Here is a 16,230-nt window from a genome sequence, read left to right on the forward strand (position 1 = left end):
ATAGTTATACCATAATTTAACTATGTTTTTCATTGTAGATACATCAATTTCACATTAAATATCTTTGTCCAGAACAATAAACATCGTTTTTGCCATTTTTACAATGAAAAAGGGGGGTCGTTATGTATCTTAACAGCATTTTTTCAGGCATTTTTCCCATACATTTAGAAGTCACTGACAATGTTTTTCATGGTAAAATTATTGTCGGTGGTAGATTCAACAACAAAAAACGTTGTTGAAACATGGTAATGACAACAATCGCTTACAAGCTTATACAGTAAAAATACCGTGTTTTTTTATGAACCATAAAAAACACGGTATTTTTACTGTAAGCAGTGCGATTAAATTCTCGGACAGTCAAGCAGCACTACTAGCACTTAAGTCCTTTAAATGCGCTTCCAAACTTGTTTGGGAATGCATTGAAACTCTAAGGGAACTCTCCCGACAGAACTCACTTTTTCTGTTTTGGGTGCCCGGACATTGCGGAGTCGAGGGTAATGAACAAGCTGACTACCTAGCAAGACAGGGATCAGCTCAGCGGTTTATTGGCCCCGAGCCGTTTCTGGGTACGTTCAATTCTGCTATCAAAAGCGAACTACTAACTTGGGAAAGGCTAGAAATGGCATCCCAATGGTAACAGGTACAGGGTTGTAGACAAGCTAAAAAGTTAATCTATCCGAACCCCGGAACCGCCAGAAAGTTACTTAGTCTAAATCGTAATGAACTACGGATAATCACGGGATTCTTTGCCGGACACTATCCCGCTTTTTATCATTTAAATCATTAATCGGTGTAGTGTTGAACGACACCTGCCGATTCTGCAAAACTGAACCAGATAGCTCAGAGCATTTGCTTTGCTCTTGCGGAGCTCTTGCTTCCTCTAGGTACAACTTCTTAGGAAGTTACCTTTTAACTCCATACCAAGTATGGAGCTCTAATTACAAGCAGGTCATTAGTTTCATCAACTATGTTGTACCTAATTGGGGTACAGGTTCACAACAAAACAGTTCTACTCCATCAATGAGTACGAGCAATCCGTAACCTGTGCACAGCAATCGGGGCCAGCCACCAGATTGTCGCAGTGGCATTTCAGTACCCAGTGCCCTTCAGGCATACATTGGAAAAAAATGCCTCCACCTGTTGAAAATACTCAGCTTGCTAAGTCATCACGTGAGCAAAGTTTCATTCAAACCAAAAATAGTCAATATTCGACCATAGGCCGTTTGAAATAATTGGTTTTACCGGAATGACAACATCCTCGCCTTTTGGCTTCTGTATATCACCTCGATTCCGGAAATACCCGTATTGGGTGGTATTCAGTTATTTTGGCTGTTGTAAATCATCTCGATTACGGAAATATCCGTATTGAGAAGTATTCGGTCATTTTCGGATGTATTCCAGAAGTTACCATCTTACAATTCAAAAGTGTGCCTGAGGTCGATTTGTAGCTTCTGTGCATCACTCTGGTCATTGGGTGGTATTTGGTCACTTCGGCTGTTTGACAGATGCCGAAAGTCGTCACCTTGGATTTCAAAATGGCATGTGTAATCAATTCCTAGCTTCTGAGCGTCATTCTGATTCCGAAAATATTCATATTGGATGGTATTTAGTCATTTTCGGCTGTTTTCCAGCCAACGCAAGTTGCCATCTCCCATCATCCCATCAAAATGGTGTCTAAGACCGACTTGTGGCTTCAGTGCATCATTAGAATTCCGGAAATACCCATATTGGGTAGTATTTGGTCACTTTCTGCTGTTTTGTCTGGGAGACCTCCCCCCTTTCAGAGTACGGAGAAGTTTCAAACCACCATAGAAATTTTTGTTTGATTTGAACAAGAGCCCTCCAGAAGAGGGAGGGGTGTCAAACCACCATGAAAATATTTTTTGCTCCCAAAAACCTCCACATGCCAAGTTTGGTTCCATTTATTTGACTAGTTCCTGAGTTGTGAAGAAATTTGTGTTTCTTTTGTATGGAACCCCTCCTTTACGGAAGAAGGAGGGATATCGAACCATCATGAACATATTTGTTAAGCCTAAAAACAATGCCATGCCAAATTTGGTTATATTTGCTTGACTGGTTCTCGAGTAGCGCAAAATTTGTGCTTCATTTGTAACGTTTGCGGTTAAAAAATGGACTTTTTTCAGGTGGTGATGAAAAAAAAACTAAGACAGATAAGTGATTTGGATAAATTTCCCATGGAAGGTAATCATGTTAGCTTCCTCAGAAAAAAAAAATACTTCCTTGCGTGCGGCCTTTCGGCAGTTAAGCGGAACATCCCCATGGCGGACGAAAACATGCGTGCATGTTTTTAAGCTCTTTCTTCGTTTTTTTTTTATTAATTCCTCCTCCGTTTTCGCGACAAAATTGTTGAAATATATCTTGCGCTTCAAGTTTGCCCAGAAATTCTCGATGGAACGCAGCTGGGGGTCATTGGGCGTATTCGCCGACTTCGGTACCACATCGATATTCAGCCGCTCCATCTCCTTCCAACGATTGCTTCGAGTATTGCTGACGCCAAATCTGTCCAGAACACAGTGTCTTCGCCCTTATGGTATTTCAGCCACAGCCGCATCTTCTTGCGGAACTTGGTCTGTGAAATTAACTTCACCTCGGTGCTCACTTCCTTCGTGGGAGAAGTGAAATACGAAGTGCCCTGCCATTCGTTGCCATACAGGGTGAGATAGGTCTCGTCGTCCATCACCACTGCCACGTCGCGATTCGCCGGGAAAATCGACTTGACCATCTTATTCAACCGCTGTCACTGCGTCATTGTCTGCAGTTCCGAGACTAGTAGACGGGACTGCCGGTTCCTGACATGTATGTCCATGTTCTCCAGATACTTTTTCACTGTTCTACCGCATGCACCAACCTCCGGGCCAAGTGCACGCAGTGATTTAGCCAATAGTGTCAAGATATTGTAGATGTCGGAACGGGCATACCCGGCGTCCACAAAGTGCCGCACGATGTCCGTTTTTGACGCGGTGGGGTACCGTTCTTTGAACGCGCACACTTCTGAAGGGAGTAGTTTCACTTTTTCGACATCACAGTTAGAGTTTGACTGATAGAGCTGTCAAATTTTTCTTGCTAACTCATGGGTTACTATGATTGATGATGTATGAGTAGTTTCGTCAGTGCGATTAAAGGTAAACCCATGAAAAATCGGCAATTTTCGTCCATTTTTTCACCGCAAACATTATGGGACCCCTCCTTTCCCGAAAAGGGAGGGCTGTCAAACCATTATGGGAATATTGTTTGCCTTTAAAAACTTTTATGTGTCCAATTTGGTTCCATTTACTCGATTAGTTCTCGAGATGTGGGAAGTTTGTGTTTTATTGGTATGGGTGGGACCCATCCCTTATGGAATAAGGAGGGGTGTCGAACCATTATGGACATATTTGTTACCCCTAAGAACATTTACATGTTCGTTTTTGAGATGTGCAGAAATTGTGCTTCATTTTTATGGGACCCCTCCCTACCAGAGTAGGGAGGTTCTATTGTTTTGAGGCATAGTCGAAAGGAAAATGGCTCTGGAATGTACTGCAAGCATTCAGTCATTCTGTAAAAGGTCTTTGTAAGGTCGATAAAGCTCTCATGTTCTAGATATCGAAAACTAAGATTGTTGCAGAAATGGAAGATAGCTGTAACTATCTTCTTCTCATAAAATCTATGCCAGACAGTGAGATCTAGAAATATGTTTCCACAAACACACACACACTATCCAACATGAAAATTACTACAAACCTGTGAATGTACAAACAAAACTATTTGAAATTTATCCAAGGTTAGTAATTCATTTTTTTTCACAGTCAATTCTAACATCCAAACGTCCCTTTATTAAAATCAACCGAAATTGGAAATAGTATTTCCCAATTCGTTCAGCTTAACCTCTTCGAACGAGTGCTGGATACGACTTGGGGTAATTATACGACGTTCACTGAACTGTCATAGAGATATTCTGTATATACTACAAGACGATAACTACATCACATTGCTTTGCTGTTGAGGGTATACTTATTTTGATTTTTTCTATTGCACTATTGTTTCAATCTATTTAATATCTCGAAATGTACAACATTCTATAAGTATGTGACCAACATGAATAATTCATGCGAATAATATGCGGATTTTCCAACCTCTCGGAATACCAACAACCTGTTGAAAATTCTGATCGCCCTTAGAATCGGAAAACCGGAGTTGAATTTCCTATACATTAAAACAAGAAAAAATTAGATTGCAAAACTATTATTTTCAAGGATGAGTGTGATTGATAATTGTGTCATAAAATTAATCACGACTTCTCTTAATATCTCAATTTATGTCTGTTGTAATTTATATTCTTTTTTCTTTTTACATGACATGTTACACGTTTCAACCTATTCACCTTACAGAACACGGTGTGAAAATTTACGCTGTTTTCGACAATGTGATTTTAAAAAGTTATTGCTAATAGTAAAAATTGAAGAAAACTTTCGTTTAATATAAACTTCAACATCGGGTTTCTTTGTCTATCGGTTGGCAATCATGATCCCATATTTATATTAATTCATTGACACAGTTCATGTTTTTTGCATTCATCTATCATGGGCATAGAAAAAACTGTAGTATTTTAAAAAATAGTTGCCAAATTCAATAATCGTTATTTCTTTTTTTGAAAGCGCAATTTCGAATTGAGCCTGTAAACAAGTATTCACCACCCGAAAATACAGACTGCACAGTAAAAGGTTCATATCATACAGGTATTTTTTGGTTTTTGGCCGAGAAACGGCGAATTTCCGAGAAAGCCCTAAGCCTGCGAAAGTGTTTAACGTTCTATGTACTTCTTCTTCTATCACATGTGATACCCACGAAGTACTGGGTATATACAGGCACCGCGTGTGTGTTTAGTGGATTATGAACTTTGCTACTAGCACCATCAACCAAGTGATCAGTATCACGTGGATAGACGATCTCGCGAATTCAGCCGAATTCCCCCGCTGTGCTTGGGCGGGAGTTGTGAAGTTGGCACATGGAGTTTCTTTCCGGACAAATTTGAACAGGGACTCCGCTAAATTCGCCGGCGTTGACTCTTTGCAGTCCTCCAACACGCGGACGAAGCATTCCCTCAGGTTGTCCATCTCACTGTAAAGTAGAGGTTTGTTATGTTACTGGTTGGATATGCAGTACGGTTTTTTGAACTCACTCGCATTGTTTTTTACCCAGCACAAGTTTAGGAATTCCTTCGGAGAGCTTCGGCGTTGGTTCGTCCAAGTACCCTCGGAGGGTACTGTTGAAGCAATCAATCAAAGGCTGCTTCTGTTCCTCGAAACATTCCGGTCCTTCTTCGGCGATGAATACTGTATCAAAATAGAAGTTTTTAATGCACTTTAGATTGATAGATATGAATGAGCTTACAGGCGATTTGATCGCCATCCTTGTGACAAATGAAGTTCAACAGCCCGTGAACGATGTTGACCAAAATTCGTTTGTTTTCTCGCTCGTCATCTTCCAAACAAACGTCGACATCATTCGAGAAAGTATTGATGCATTCGATTGCTGTAGATCGTCTTCGGCAATACCTGGTAGTAAAATATGGTTATTTTATGCCTTGAAATGGGTTTCTTAGTAGTTGACTTACTTATTAAAAACCGTATCCAAGTCTCCCGTCGGTTTGGCTATCTTTATCTCCTGCTTGAGATCACTGAAATCAATAAGATCTTTCAGGCAATCGCCCAACCGCTGGCCGGCTTGTTCGGCCTGTTCAAAGGCTGCATCGCTGCCGGCTGCTTTCGAACATTTCTCCTTCACTATCTTCTGGATGTCCTCCAGACTGGGCAGGGTGATATTTTGGAACTCTGGTGGGATCAGCCCCTCCGGTAGGTGTTCCTTCAGCTTGTCGATGTCGAGATCTTTGATTTCATTCGGAAGTTCACTGTTGGCACATGTTACTGTTGATTGAAAAGAGATTTTAATTTTAACATTTATATTATGTAGAGGTAGCGAAGGGGCTTCAAGGAATAATTAATTATTCCTTAAATTAATCTTCACTTCTAGTTCTCGACTTCTGTTGGCAATTTGAACAGTACAAAGCAAATTTATCTTTTCAGTCTAATTTCTTTTTCGAAATGAAGCACATTTTGAACGACGTGAAACTCACGTTTGATATTTTCTTCCTCTTCCCACTTGGTAGAAACGTCCTGCACCACGCCAAGGTTCAGTTTCATTGCTGGGAATATCCATCTCAATATAAAGTTTTACATAAAAAATCACCGTCTACCCACTTTTAAAATCGAACGTGATCTCCGTTTATTTTCTGATAGTAGAAAAGCCCTGCAGCACGTCAAAATGCAGTTTTATCACAGGGGAAACATAAAATTTTTATTACTCATAACTTTTTGACGCGGTCTTCGTTCTCTATACTGTGGTATATTCTGTAAACGTGAAAATGAAACCGGATGCTAGGTTGCATTTTAAATGGTGATAACTGTATTCCTACATACTTTATTAGATTAACATTAAACAATTTTGTGATACATTAGTCATCATTAATATTTCATTGCTCAGCAATGGGAATTAATGAAAAGTTTCAAAATAGAGTTTCTGCGTACAATGAACCAATCATGTGCGAGCACGCCATGCACAAACATCAAAAGTAGACACCAACCCTCTACTGTGACATCCTCCAAAATATCCTCTTCTCAATAGGTCAACTAATGTTTACATCCATTGACCTATTTTGTCTCATCTTTTCCTGATTCTCAGGAGAAAGTTACACTAAGGTCGCTTTTTACGCGGTTTTTTTTTCTACGCGGGTTTTTTTTACGCGGCTTTTTTTACGCGGATTCCGGAATTTACGCGTTTTTTTTACGCGGATTCCGGAATTTACGCGGTTTTTTTTTACGCGGATTCCGAAATTTACGCGGTTTTTTTTACGCGGATTCCGGAATTTAAGCGGTATTTTTTTTTGCCCGGATTTCAGTTCCCCTTCACTCGGAATGCAAAATTAACGATGGTTTTTTTACGCGGATTCCGGATTTTACGCGGTTTTTTTTACGCGGATTCCGGAATTTACGCGTTTTTTTACGCGGATTCCGGAATTTACGCGGTTTTTTTTACGCGGATTCCGGAATTTACGCGGTTTTTTTTACGCGGTTTCTTTTTACGCGGCACGTATCCCCCGCGTAAAAAGCGACTTTAGTGTATTTTGTTTTTCGACTGTGTTAGCTCTGAACTAACTCTTCCAAAAGTGATGGTCACTGACTGTAAAAAACCTAAATTAATCCACCCAGCGGTCAGACTCAGCCTTTCTCATTCAAACTTGTTATTTGTAAAAATAGTTTTACATGAATGCTTAGATTCAATAAAGGTACATTCACTCTTTGGTGTCTAAAATATTGATGCTGTAATCTAAACATATAAAAATTCAGCTTTGTCTGTCTGTCTGTCTGTCTGATTCATATAGGCTTGGAAACTATCGAACCGATCGGCGTGAAATTTTGTATATAGGGGTTTTAGGGGCCGGGAAAGGTGACTAAGATAGTTCGAGCCCCTCCCTCTTCTGCAAGGTAGGGGTCCCATACATATGAAACACAAATTTCTGCACATCTCGAAAACTAACCAAGCGAATGGAGCCAAATTTGGCATGTGAATGTTTTTAGGAGTAGCAAATATGTCCATGTTGATTCGGCACCCTTCCCTCTTCTGGATGGGAGGGGTCCCATACAAATGAAACACAAATTTCTGCACATCTCGAAAACTAGCCAAGCAAATGGAACCAAATTTGGCATGTGGATGTTTTTAGGAGTAACAAATATGTCCATGTTGGTTCGACACCCTTCCCTCATCTGGAAGGGAGGGGTCCCATACAAATGAAACACAAATTTCTGCACATCTTGAAAACTAACCAAGTAAATAGAACCAAATTTGGTAGGTGGATGTTTTTAGGGGTAACAAATATATCCATAATGGTTTGACACCCCTCCCTCTTCTGCAAGGGAAGGGTCCCATACAAATGAAACACCAATTTCGCACAGCTCGAGAACCAATCAACCGAATACAACCAAATTTGGTATATGAATGTTTTTAGAGGTAACAAGTATGTCCATAGTGATTCGACTCCCCTCCCTCTTCTGTGAAAGAGGGGTTTATAAGAAATGAAACACAAATTTATGCTTATCTCGAGAACTAACTAGCTAAATGGAACCAAATTTGGCAGGTGATTGTTTTTAGGGGTAACAAATATATCCATAATGGTTTGACACTCCTCTCTCTCCTATGAGGGAGGGGTCCCATACAAATGAAACTCAAATTACGCACAGCTCGAGTACCAATCAAGCAAATACAACCAAATTTGGCAGGTGAATGTTTTTAGGTGTAACAAACATGTCCATAATGTTTCGACACCCTTCCTTCTTCTTACATGTCTCCAAATACCATTTCGAAATCCAACATGGGTATTTCCGGAATTGTTATGATGTACTGAAGCCACAAGTCGACCTCAGACAACATTTCGAATTGTAAGATGACGACTTCCGGTGCCTGGAAAACAGCCGAAAATGATCAAATAACACCCAATAAGAGTGTTTCTTCAGCCAGATTGACGCTCAGAGGCCAAAAATTGTCTCCTAATGCCATTTTGAAATCCAAGATGGCGACTTCCGGTTTCTGAAAAACAGCGGCAAATGACGCACTGAAGCCACAAATCGACCTCAGACAACATTTTGAATTGTAAGCTGGCGACTTCCGGTGTCTGGAAAACAGCCGAAAATGATCAAATACCACTCAATATGAGCGTTTCTTTAACCAGATCGACGCACGGAGGCCAGAATTTGATCCCAAATGCCATTTTGAAATCCAAGATGGCGACTTCCCGTTTCTGAAAAACAGCGGCAAATGACCAAATATCCCTCAATATGCGTATTTCCGGAATTTTTATGATGCACTGAAGCCACAAATCGACCTATCAACCTCAGACAACATTTTGAATTGTAAGAAGGCGACTTCCGGTGTCTAGAAAACGGCTGAAAATGACCAATTACCACCCAATATGAGTGTTTCTTCAACCAGATTGACGCTCAGAGGCCAAAAATTGTCTCCTAATGCCATTTTGAAATCCAAGATGGCGACTTCCGGTTTCTGAAAAACAGCGGCCAATGACCAAATACCACCCAATATGGGTATTTTCGGGATTGTAATGACGCACTGAAGCCACAAATCGACCTCAAACAACATTTTGAATTGTAAGATGGCGACTTCCGGTATCTGGAAAACATCAAAAATGACCAAATACCACCCAATATGTTTCTTTAACCAGATTGACGCTCAGAGGCCAGAAATTGTTCCCAAATGCCATTTTGAAATCCAAGATGGCGACTTCCCGTTTCTGAAAAACAGCGGCAAATGGCCAAATACCACCCAATATGGGTATTTTCGGGATTGTTATGACGCGCTGAAGCCTCAAATCGACCTCAGATAACATTTTGAATTGTGAGATGGCGACTTCCGGTTTCTGAAAAACAGCGGCAAATGACCAAATACCACCCAATATGGGTATTTTCGGGATTGTTATGACGCACTAAAGCCACAAATCGGCCTCAGACAACATTTTGAATTGTAAGATGGCGACTTCCGGTATCTGGAAAACAGCCAAAAGTAACCAAATACCACTCAATATGAGTGTTTCTTTAACCAGATTGACGCAAGGAGGCCGGAAGTTGTTCCCAAATGCCATTTTGCAATCCAAGATTGCGACTTCCGGTTTCCGAAAAACTGCGGCAAATGACCAAATACCCCTTAATATGCGTATTTCCGCAATTGTTATGATGCACTGAAGCCACAAGTCGACCTATCAACCTCAGACAACATTTTGAATTGTAAGAAGGCGACTTCCGGTGTCTGGAAAACAGCCGAAAATGACCAAATACCACCCAATATGGGTATTTCCGGAATTGCTATGATGCACTGAAGTCACAAATCGATCTCAGACAACATTTTGAATTGTAAGATGGCGACTTCCGGTGTCCGGGAAACAGCCCAAAGTGACCAAATACCACCCAATATGAGTATCTCTGGAACGAGAATGAAACTGAAAATTGACCTTAGACACTATTATGAATTGTAAGATGGCGAATTCCGGTTTCTAAAAAACTGCCAAAAATGGCCGATTTCCATACAATATGAGTATCTTCGGAACCAGAATGATACACAGGAGCTAGAATCGACCACAGACACCATTTTGAAATCGAAGATAGTGACATCCGGTTTCTGGAAAACAGCCGAAAATGACCAAATAACACCCAATATGGGTGATCTTAAACCAGAATGACGCTCAGGAGCCAAAAATTCTCCAAATGCCATTTTTAAATCCAAGATGGCGACTTACGGTTCCTGAAAAATAGCCCAAAGTGACCAAATACCACCCAATATGAGTATCACCGGATCCAGTATGATGCAAGAAGCTATAAATTGACTTTAGACACCAGTTTGATTTGAAAAATGGCAACTTCTGGAAAAAAAGCCGAAAATAACCGATATGGATATGTCCGTAATCGAAATGATGTAGAGAAGCCAAGCATTGGTCCTGGACACCATTTTGAATTAGAAGATGACCACCTTCAGTGTCTGGATAATAACTGAAATGCACCCAATATATATCCGGAATAGAGGTCATGTTCAAAAGCCAAAAGTCGAGGATGTTGTCATTCCGATAAAACCAATCATTTTTAAACGATATTATCCAATCGCAAGGAATCAATGAATTTGAAATGCTTGAAATTATTAAATTGAACACTAAAATAGGCGGGACGAAGTTTGCCGGGTCAGCTAGTTGAAGTATAAAATATGAAATTTGACGTAATGTTAGCGCTTAAGAAATAGCGAAATAAAAGAAATGACCCTTAATTGCGGACAATTTAATCACGAGCGATACCGGGAACGTTCAAATAGTACGATACCACATTTAAATCATGTTGAGGCCAAATATATTGATCAAAGCAGGTATAGTTTTGAATATTCTTCAAGTTTCTTTTCTTTCCATAACTTCTGAACCACATATCAAATTGTTATGAAGTTTGTTATTTCAAAGTTTGAGGGATGACTCGTTCGTATGACACTAGTTATGTTCAAATAAGTTGTGTAGTACTTGAGATAATAGACTTTCGTTGTTTTAACAATTTAATACATAACGGTTGCTTAAGTTTGATTACAATCAAATGAAAAGGGAACGTATAGGGCAGCCAAACTTTGAAACCACGTGTTCAATCATAATTCATCAGTTAACCCTTAACTAGCCTGTTCATCTGATATCAATATTGTTCAAATCGGTTGTGTAGTTTCTAAGATAATGAAGTTTCGTGATTTTCACATTTCGATACATTACAGACGAAGTTACAGTCTGATTACAGCAAAATTCAATAAGGTTTTATGAGGCAGCTAGACCTTTCATTCAGGGGCGACTCGTGGCTTTTGAATCTGCCTGTTCAACTATAAATTCTGAAAATCGCAATTTAGGAAAGTAATCACTATCATGTCCGCGTAATCACGCAAGTCATTCTAGTCGCTACTATTTAAAAGTGAAACTGAAAACAAATAAAATATTGATATAAATTTGCGTCTGAAATATATTTTTTACTTGGCGTGTGTAATGCACAGGTTGCACCTATGGACGAGTCGCCCCTGTTTTCATTTGACACTAATTTTGTGGAAATCAGTTCAACCATTTCTGAGAAAAGTGAGTGAGTCCAAGTAGTCTTCGGAATATGTTCCTTTTCATAGCTGGATTTCACATTTTTAAATATAACAGGCAAAGTAATATCAAATTTAATAGGGTCTTATGGGGCAACTAGACCTTTCATTCGCAATAATTTTCATTGAAATCGGTTCAGCCATCTCTGAGAAAATCGAGTGAGATTGGGAGAGCGTTACACACACATACATACACACACATACAGAAAATGCTCAGCTCGTCGAACTGAGTCGACTGATATACGACATTCGGCCCTTTTGAGCACTTTTATACCTTTAGTTTTTGCAGTGATTGCTATACCTTTCTAGGAGAAAGGCAAAAATGGTGGCTTCGTATATTGAAACGTCTTGAGAAAGACGGTTATAGTTCGACTTCACAGCAGCAATTAAACTCAGAACAAACGCAACATGTTGCGTGAGTGAGAGTACCGCTATCGGCTTCCAAATGCTACGAGAAATAATTTTTTATCCTCTTTCAAAGCCGCAACACGATACAACGTGTTGGTTTGTTGTGAGGTTGAGAATTCCAACCAATTCCACTGGTTGCCAACACGAAATGAGATTCAATTTTCGTTTAATTTGTATTAGGGTAAGAACTATTTCGGCAGGAGTAGTCTTCGATTAGTTTTCTACAAAATTCTAATGCGAAACTTTTCGAAAATCGACAGCTGCAGGTGTAGTGCGACTCTTTGTCATGTGGAAAATCGCTTTACATCGACAGTGAAGGTTCTCCAGCAGGTCCTGCGAAACTGGGAAAATGACATGACATGAAAAAAAAATCTGATTGGTTTTCTAGCTGATTTTCAGATCACTTTTTAAATTAGCAATTGAGAAGATAACCTAATTTTACAAAAAGTATTAAGTTTACTATTTAACACTATGATGGTTGAATGTTGCGAAACTAAACCAAATATAACTGATTCCCAACTCAATTTTTCATTAACCTATCCCGGCGGAAAGAAATTAGTTTTTAACTCAAAACATCACCTTCAAACAATTAATTCTCTTCAACTATACGTACAATTGACAAAAACTGTATTGCATATTAAAGATTATTCTCTCCTCTAACCGCATTAACAGTTCATCGTGCAAAGTTTCAAGTATAACTGTTGGAAGTCAATCGATATTTGAAAGACTGGTTATGCCAGATGGCATATCCCACCGGGAATAGGTTAATTGACTATCGGAATTTACGCGTTTTTCCGCGAATTCTAAAATTTACATTGCTTTTTATACGTGAATACGTGATTGCATAGACCCTTTCATGAAGGCAATTATTACACCTTCATAGGAAAGAGTTACTTTTCCTCCACTTATAATCTACACAAATTAACTGTGAACTCTCAGGCGTCCATTCAATTCATTTTTACTCTTATCCCGCAAATATGCGTGAGGTAAAGCGGGTGAACTTTACACTTGCTATGCTATCTGTAAATTTAAATCTTTTCGACTGATAAGAGTTGCTTGGACACAGTAACTTCTGTTAGTCAACGATTCCAAGCGACACATTTTATTGATTGATCGACACATTGAACTCATTTCAATTAGTTCACCTTGACATTACAGTTGCCGATTACTTTATGGTATAAATAATTGTATGTTCAACGAAATAAATAATGTTTCAAATCACTCACCTGACAAGGATATCGTCAGCAATCCGATCGCGGCTGTTAGGTATATCTGATTCATTCTGTATCGAAGCTAGTACTCGAACGGGATAGCAAAGAGGTGCGAAGTCACTGGCGGTTCATCAGGAACTGAGTCTTCCGATCGGCTGCTGCTCACCGGTCATGCAGCAACAGTCGCGACAATGGACGCTTGTCTTATCAGGCAAATACTAATTCACTTCTTATGTCTTTATCAGGTACCTGCAAACAGCCGTAATCGAAACACATTGAAAATTGTGTAGCTAAAGTTTAGCCATGAAACTGTACACGAGCCGTTTGATGACTTATCGGAATCATCATACTTATGAAAATGGTTATCCATTCTGGACTGGTACTAAAAATGTTATTTGATAAACATTACCCACGCTCGTACACAGTGAGCGGCCAATTTGTACAATGATGGAATCAATTCGTTATCGTACACATATTGTGTTGCCTTTTCGAACTTTCAGTTCACTGGTTCACGGTTATTTTGCATATCTTAATTTAAAATATAGGCTTTCGGTCTACGTTACATGCAACAGTAAATCAAATTAGTAGCGACGATATCTCACGGAGAGTAATCACCGATTCTAATCTGGTTTCTTGTTGAACTTTGGAACGGCATATTTTGATGACTAACGATGAATGATCCGAACAAATGCAAGAAAAACAGAACTGTGTGTTTTTGACCCTAATTTGGCACATCGAACATTTTTGGCAATCGTTGAGCTTGTGCACCCATTATCGCTTCGTTCCAAAATTGAACAATATAGTGCCTTGAAATAAACCGCAATTCTACCAAAACCTACTACGTGCCTGTTCGTTTAAATTGCAATAAGCCGAAAATAGCAGCGTGTCTCCTAAATTGTTTACTTTTTTCATCACGAGAATGTTTGGTGAAGCCTATAAGCAAAATCTGTTCTCTGCGTCGTACTCTTATGATAACTAAACATTTTCGAACACAGTCTTACATCATCGCAAACACATTAGGACACAATTTTGATAGCACGATTCCAATTTACTCACTTTGATTTATTTTTCCCGTAGTATATTTATGTATTTAACGTTTTTGCCGGTGCTTGTTCAAAATAAAACTGTCAGATTTAAAATATATTCAATGATTGTGAACAGAACGGTTCCACTCCCAGTAAAACGAAACGAACCCGTATCGATGGAGTAGTAAACGTAAACTGAAACTGAAACCGAAAAAGAAGCAGCAGCACCGGTTTGATGGTGGTGCGCTGGGAATTATGTACACACAGTGTGTAAGCACCACCGAGCGTGCCTTGAGTGAATATACGTGAAGGTCGATCGTGTGAATGCTGTGGGAGAGGCAATCGAATAAAGAACTAGACTGTTTTTGGTAGTTGGTTGGGTCTGGTGCCGTGCCGGTTGCAATCCAAATCCCAAAACTAGAAGAGAGAGATAGAGACATCTTTGCTGCAGACCAATGTTAGTGGTTTTCGCAACCATCATATGGCAGAATGTGCTAGAGTGGCTAGACAGATGCAATTTTCAATCTCACTTCAAGGGAGATGGACTAGTGATGGGAAATATCGCCCAAAACGGACATCGATAACAATCGATAATTCCGAGGCTTTTATCGATATTATCGATAAGTATCGATAATTTGACAGCTAACGTTTGCGGTAAAAAAAATTTCAGATGGTGATGAAACGTTATTCGACAAATGCAATTTTACTATATAAATTTGTTAAAAACAGAGACAGAGATGACCCAAACAGAATGGATACGTTTGCGTTGCGTTGATGTCAATGTGACAGTAAATGTATGGGCTAACTGTCTAATTGCCGCAAACGCAGCCGCAACGTATCCATTGTGTTAAGGCCTTGAATGACAAATCTTACGATACTGCGAATGAAAATTCAAACAACCGGACGAGTTAAACAGTTTGTTTTGAAAAGTCATCGGGTTTTACGCCGGGAGTGCTTTCTACGGAGTAGTTTCAAGCCGAAGTTCATTTTGAAGGTTGTATAATAAGGGAAATAATTGAAGCAGGCAAAATTCTGTCAATTTTTAAATGGCCAAAACTTCACGAAAAATGAATGAATTCTGACAAAACAGGTTTCATTTTACTGGAAAACTGTCCTAGTTTCCTAGTATTACTTAAGAACTGGACGTGACCAAGGGTCACTGGAAATGTTTCAGATTTCCGGAGTGTGTGCCAAAGTGCACATTTTTACAACGCGTAGAACTTTTTCTGACATTCTGTTTCACTTAGGTTTATATGTTGTCAATAAATCAGAATTTATTTCGGGTTCATTGGTAGCCAAAGATTGAAAATTCGCCAAGGAATCATCGAGGTATGAATTTATTAAGTAAGGATGTTGATTTTGGCGGTTTTTTCCCTGTTGGGTACTAATTTTCTTTGAGCTTGCAGCACTCTAGCAGAATTCAATCGAACATTGTGGGTGTGTAGGTCTTATTAAACCAAGCAACTTTGCAATCTTGCGTTTGAAAAGTTATCTGGATTAACATTTAAAAAGGTCAGATTATTTTCACGCGGATTTTCTCTAAAAGGTTATTTATGCAGATTTTCAAATTAACGTGATTTTTTACGCGAATTTTTGAATTAAAGCGGTTTAACAAGCGGATTTCTGAATTAACATAGTTTTTTCACGAGGCATGTATCCCCCGCGTAAGAAAACCTAACTGTATTTATACCTTTTTCTTATGAATCAATATATCTTAGTAAAAATTATCTGAACTTTCCTCCAAAAATATAAAAAAATGAGTTTAAGATCCTACTCTGAAAACAATTTAATTTTAAAAACAAAAAATGATTTTAGAAAATATCGGTGATCTCAGATTTTTTTAAATGACGTATTTTAGACAGGCAATT

At 39.2% G+C, this 16,230-nt stretch overlaps 1 protein-coding gene across 3 annotated transcripts; it reads right to left on the reverse strand.

Moving 5' to 3' along the window:
• Window positions 1-4,295: 4,295 nt before the first annotated feature.
• Window positions 4,296-14,627, reverse strand: LOC129721675 (27 kDa glycoprotein-like). Of its 3 annotated transcripts, none has more exons than XM_055674527.1 (6): window positions 14,394-14,627; window positions 13,353-13,586; window positions 5,615-5,924; window positions 5,392-5,555; window positions 5,180-5,333; window positions 4,296-5,118 (listed from the first exon to the last, which is right to left on the reverse strand). In XM_055674527.1, the coding sequence occupies exons 2-6, from the start codon at window positions 13,405-13,407 to the stop codon at window positions 4,881-4,883; spliced, it is 921 nt and encodes a 306-aa protein (XP_055530502.1). In that variant the 5' UTR covers window positions 13,408-13,586; window positions 14,394-14,627; the 3' UTR covers window positions 4,296-4,880. The 3 variants fall into 3 exon arrangements, with proteins under 3 accessions (XP_055530502.1, XP_055530503.1, XP_055530504.1); XM_055674528.1 differs by having other exon boundaries at window positions 14,339-14,627; XM_055674529.1 differs by lacking the exon at window positions 14,394-14,627 and adding an exon at window positions 14,184-14,308.
• Window positions 14,628-16,230: the final 1,603 nt, after the last annotated feature.

This window comes from Wyeomyia smithii, chromosome 2 (assembly GCF_029784165.1).
Source record: "Wyeomyia smithii strain HCP4-BCI-WySm-NY-G18 chromosome 2, ASM2978416v1, whole genome shotgun sequence".
NCBI classification, from domain to species: domain Eukaryota; kingdom Metazoa; phylum Arthropoda; class Insecta; order Diptera; family Culicidae; genus Wyeomyia; species Wyeomyia smithii.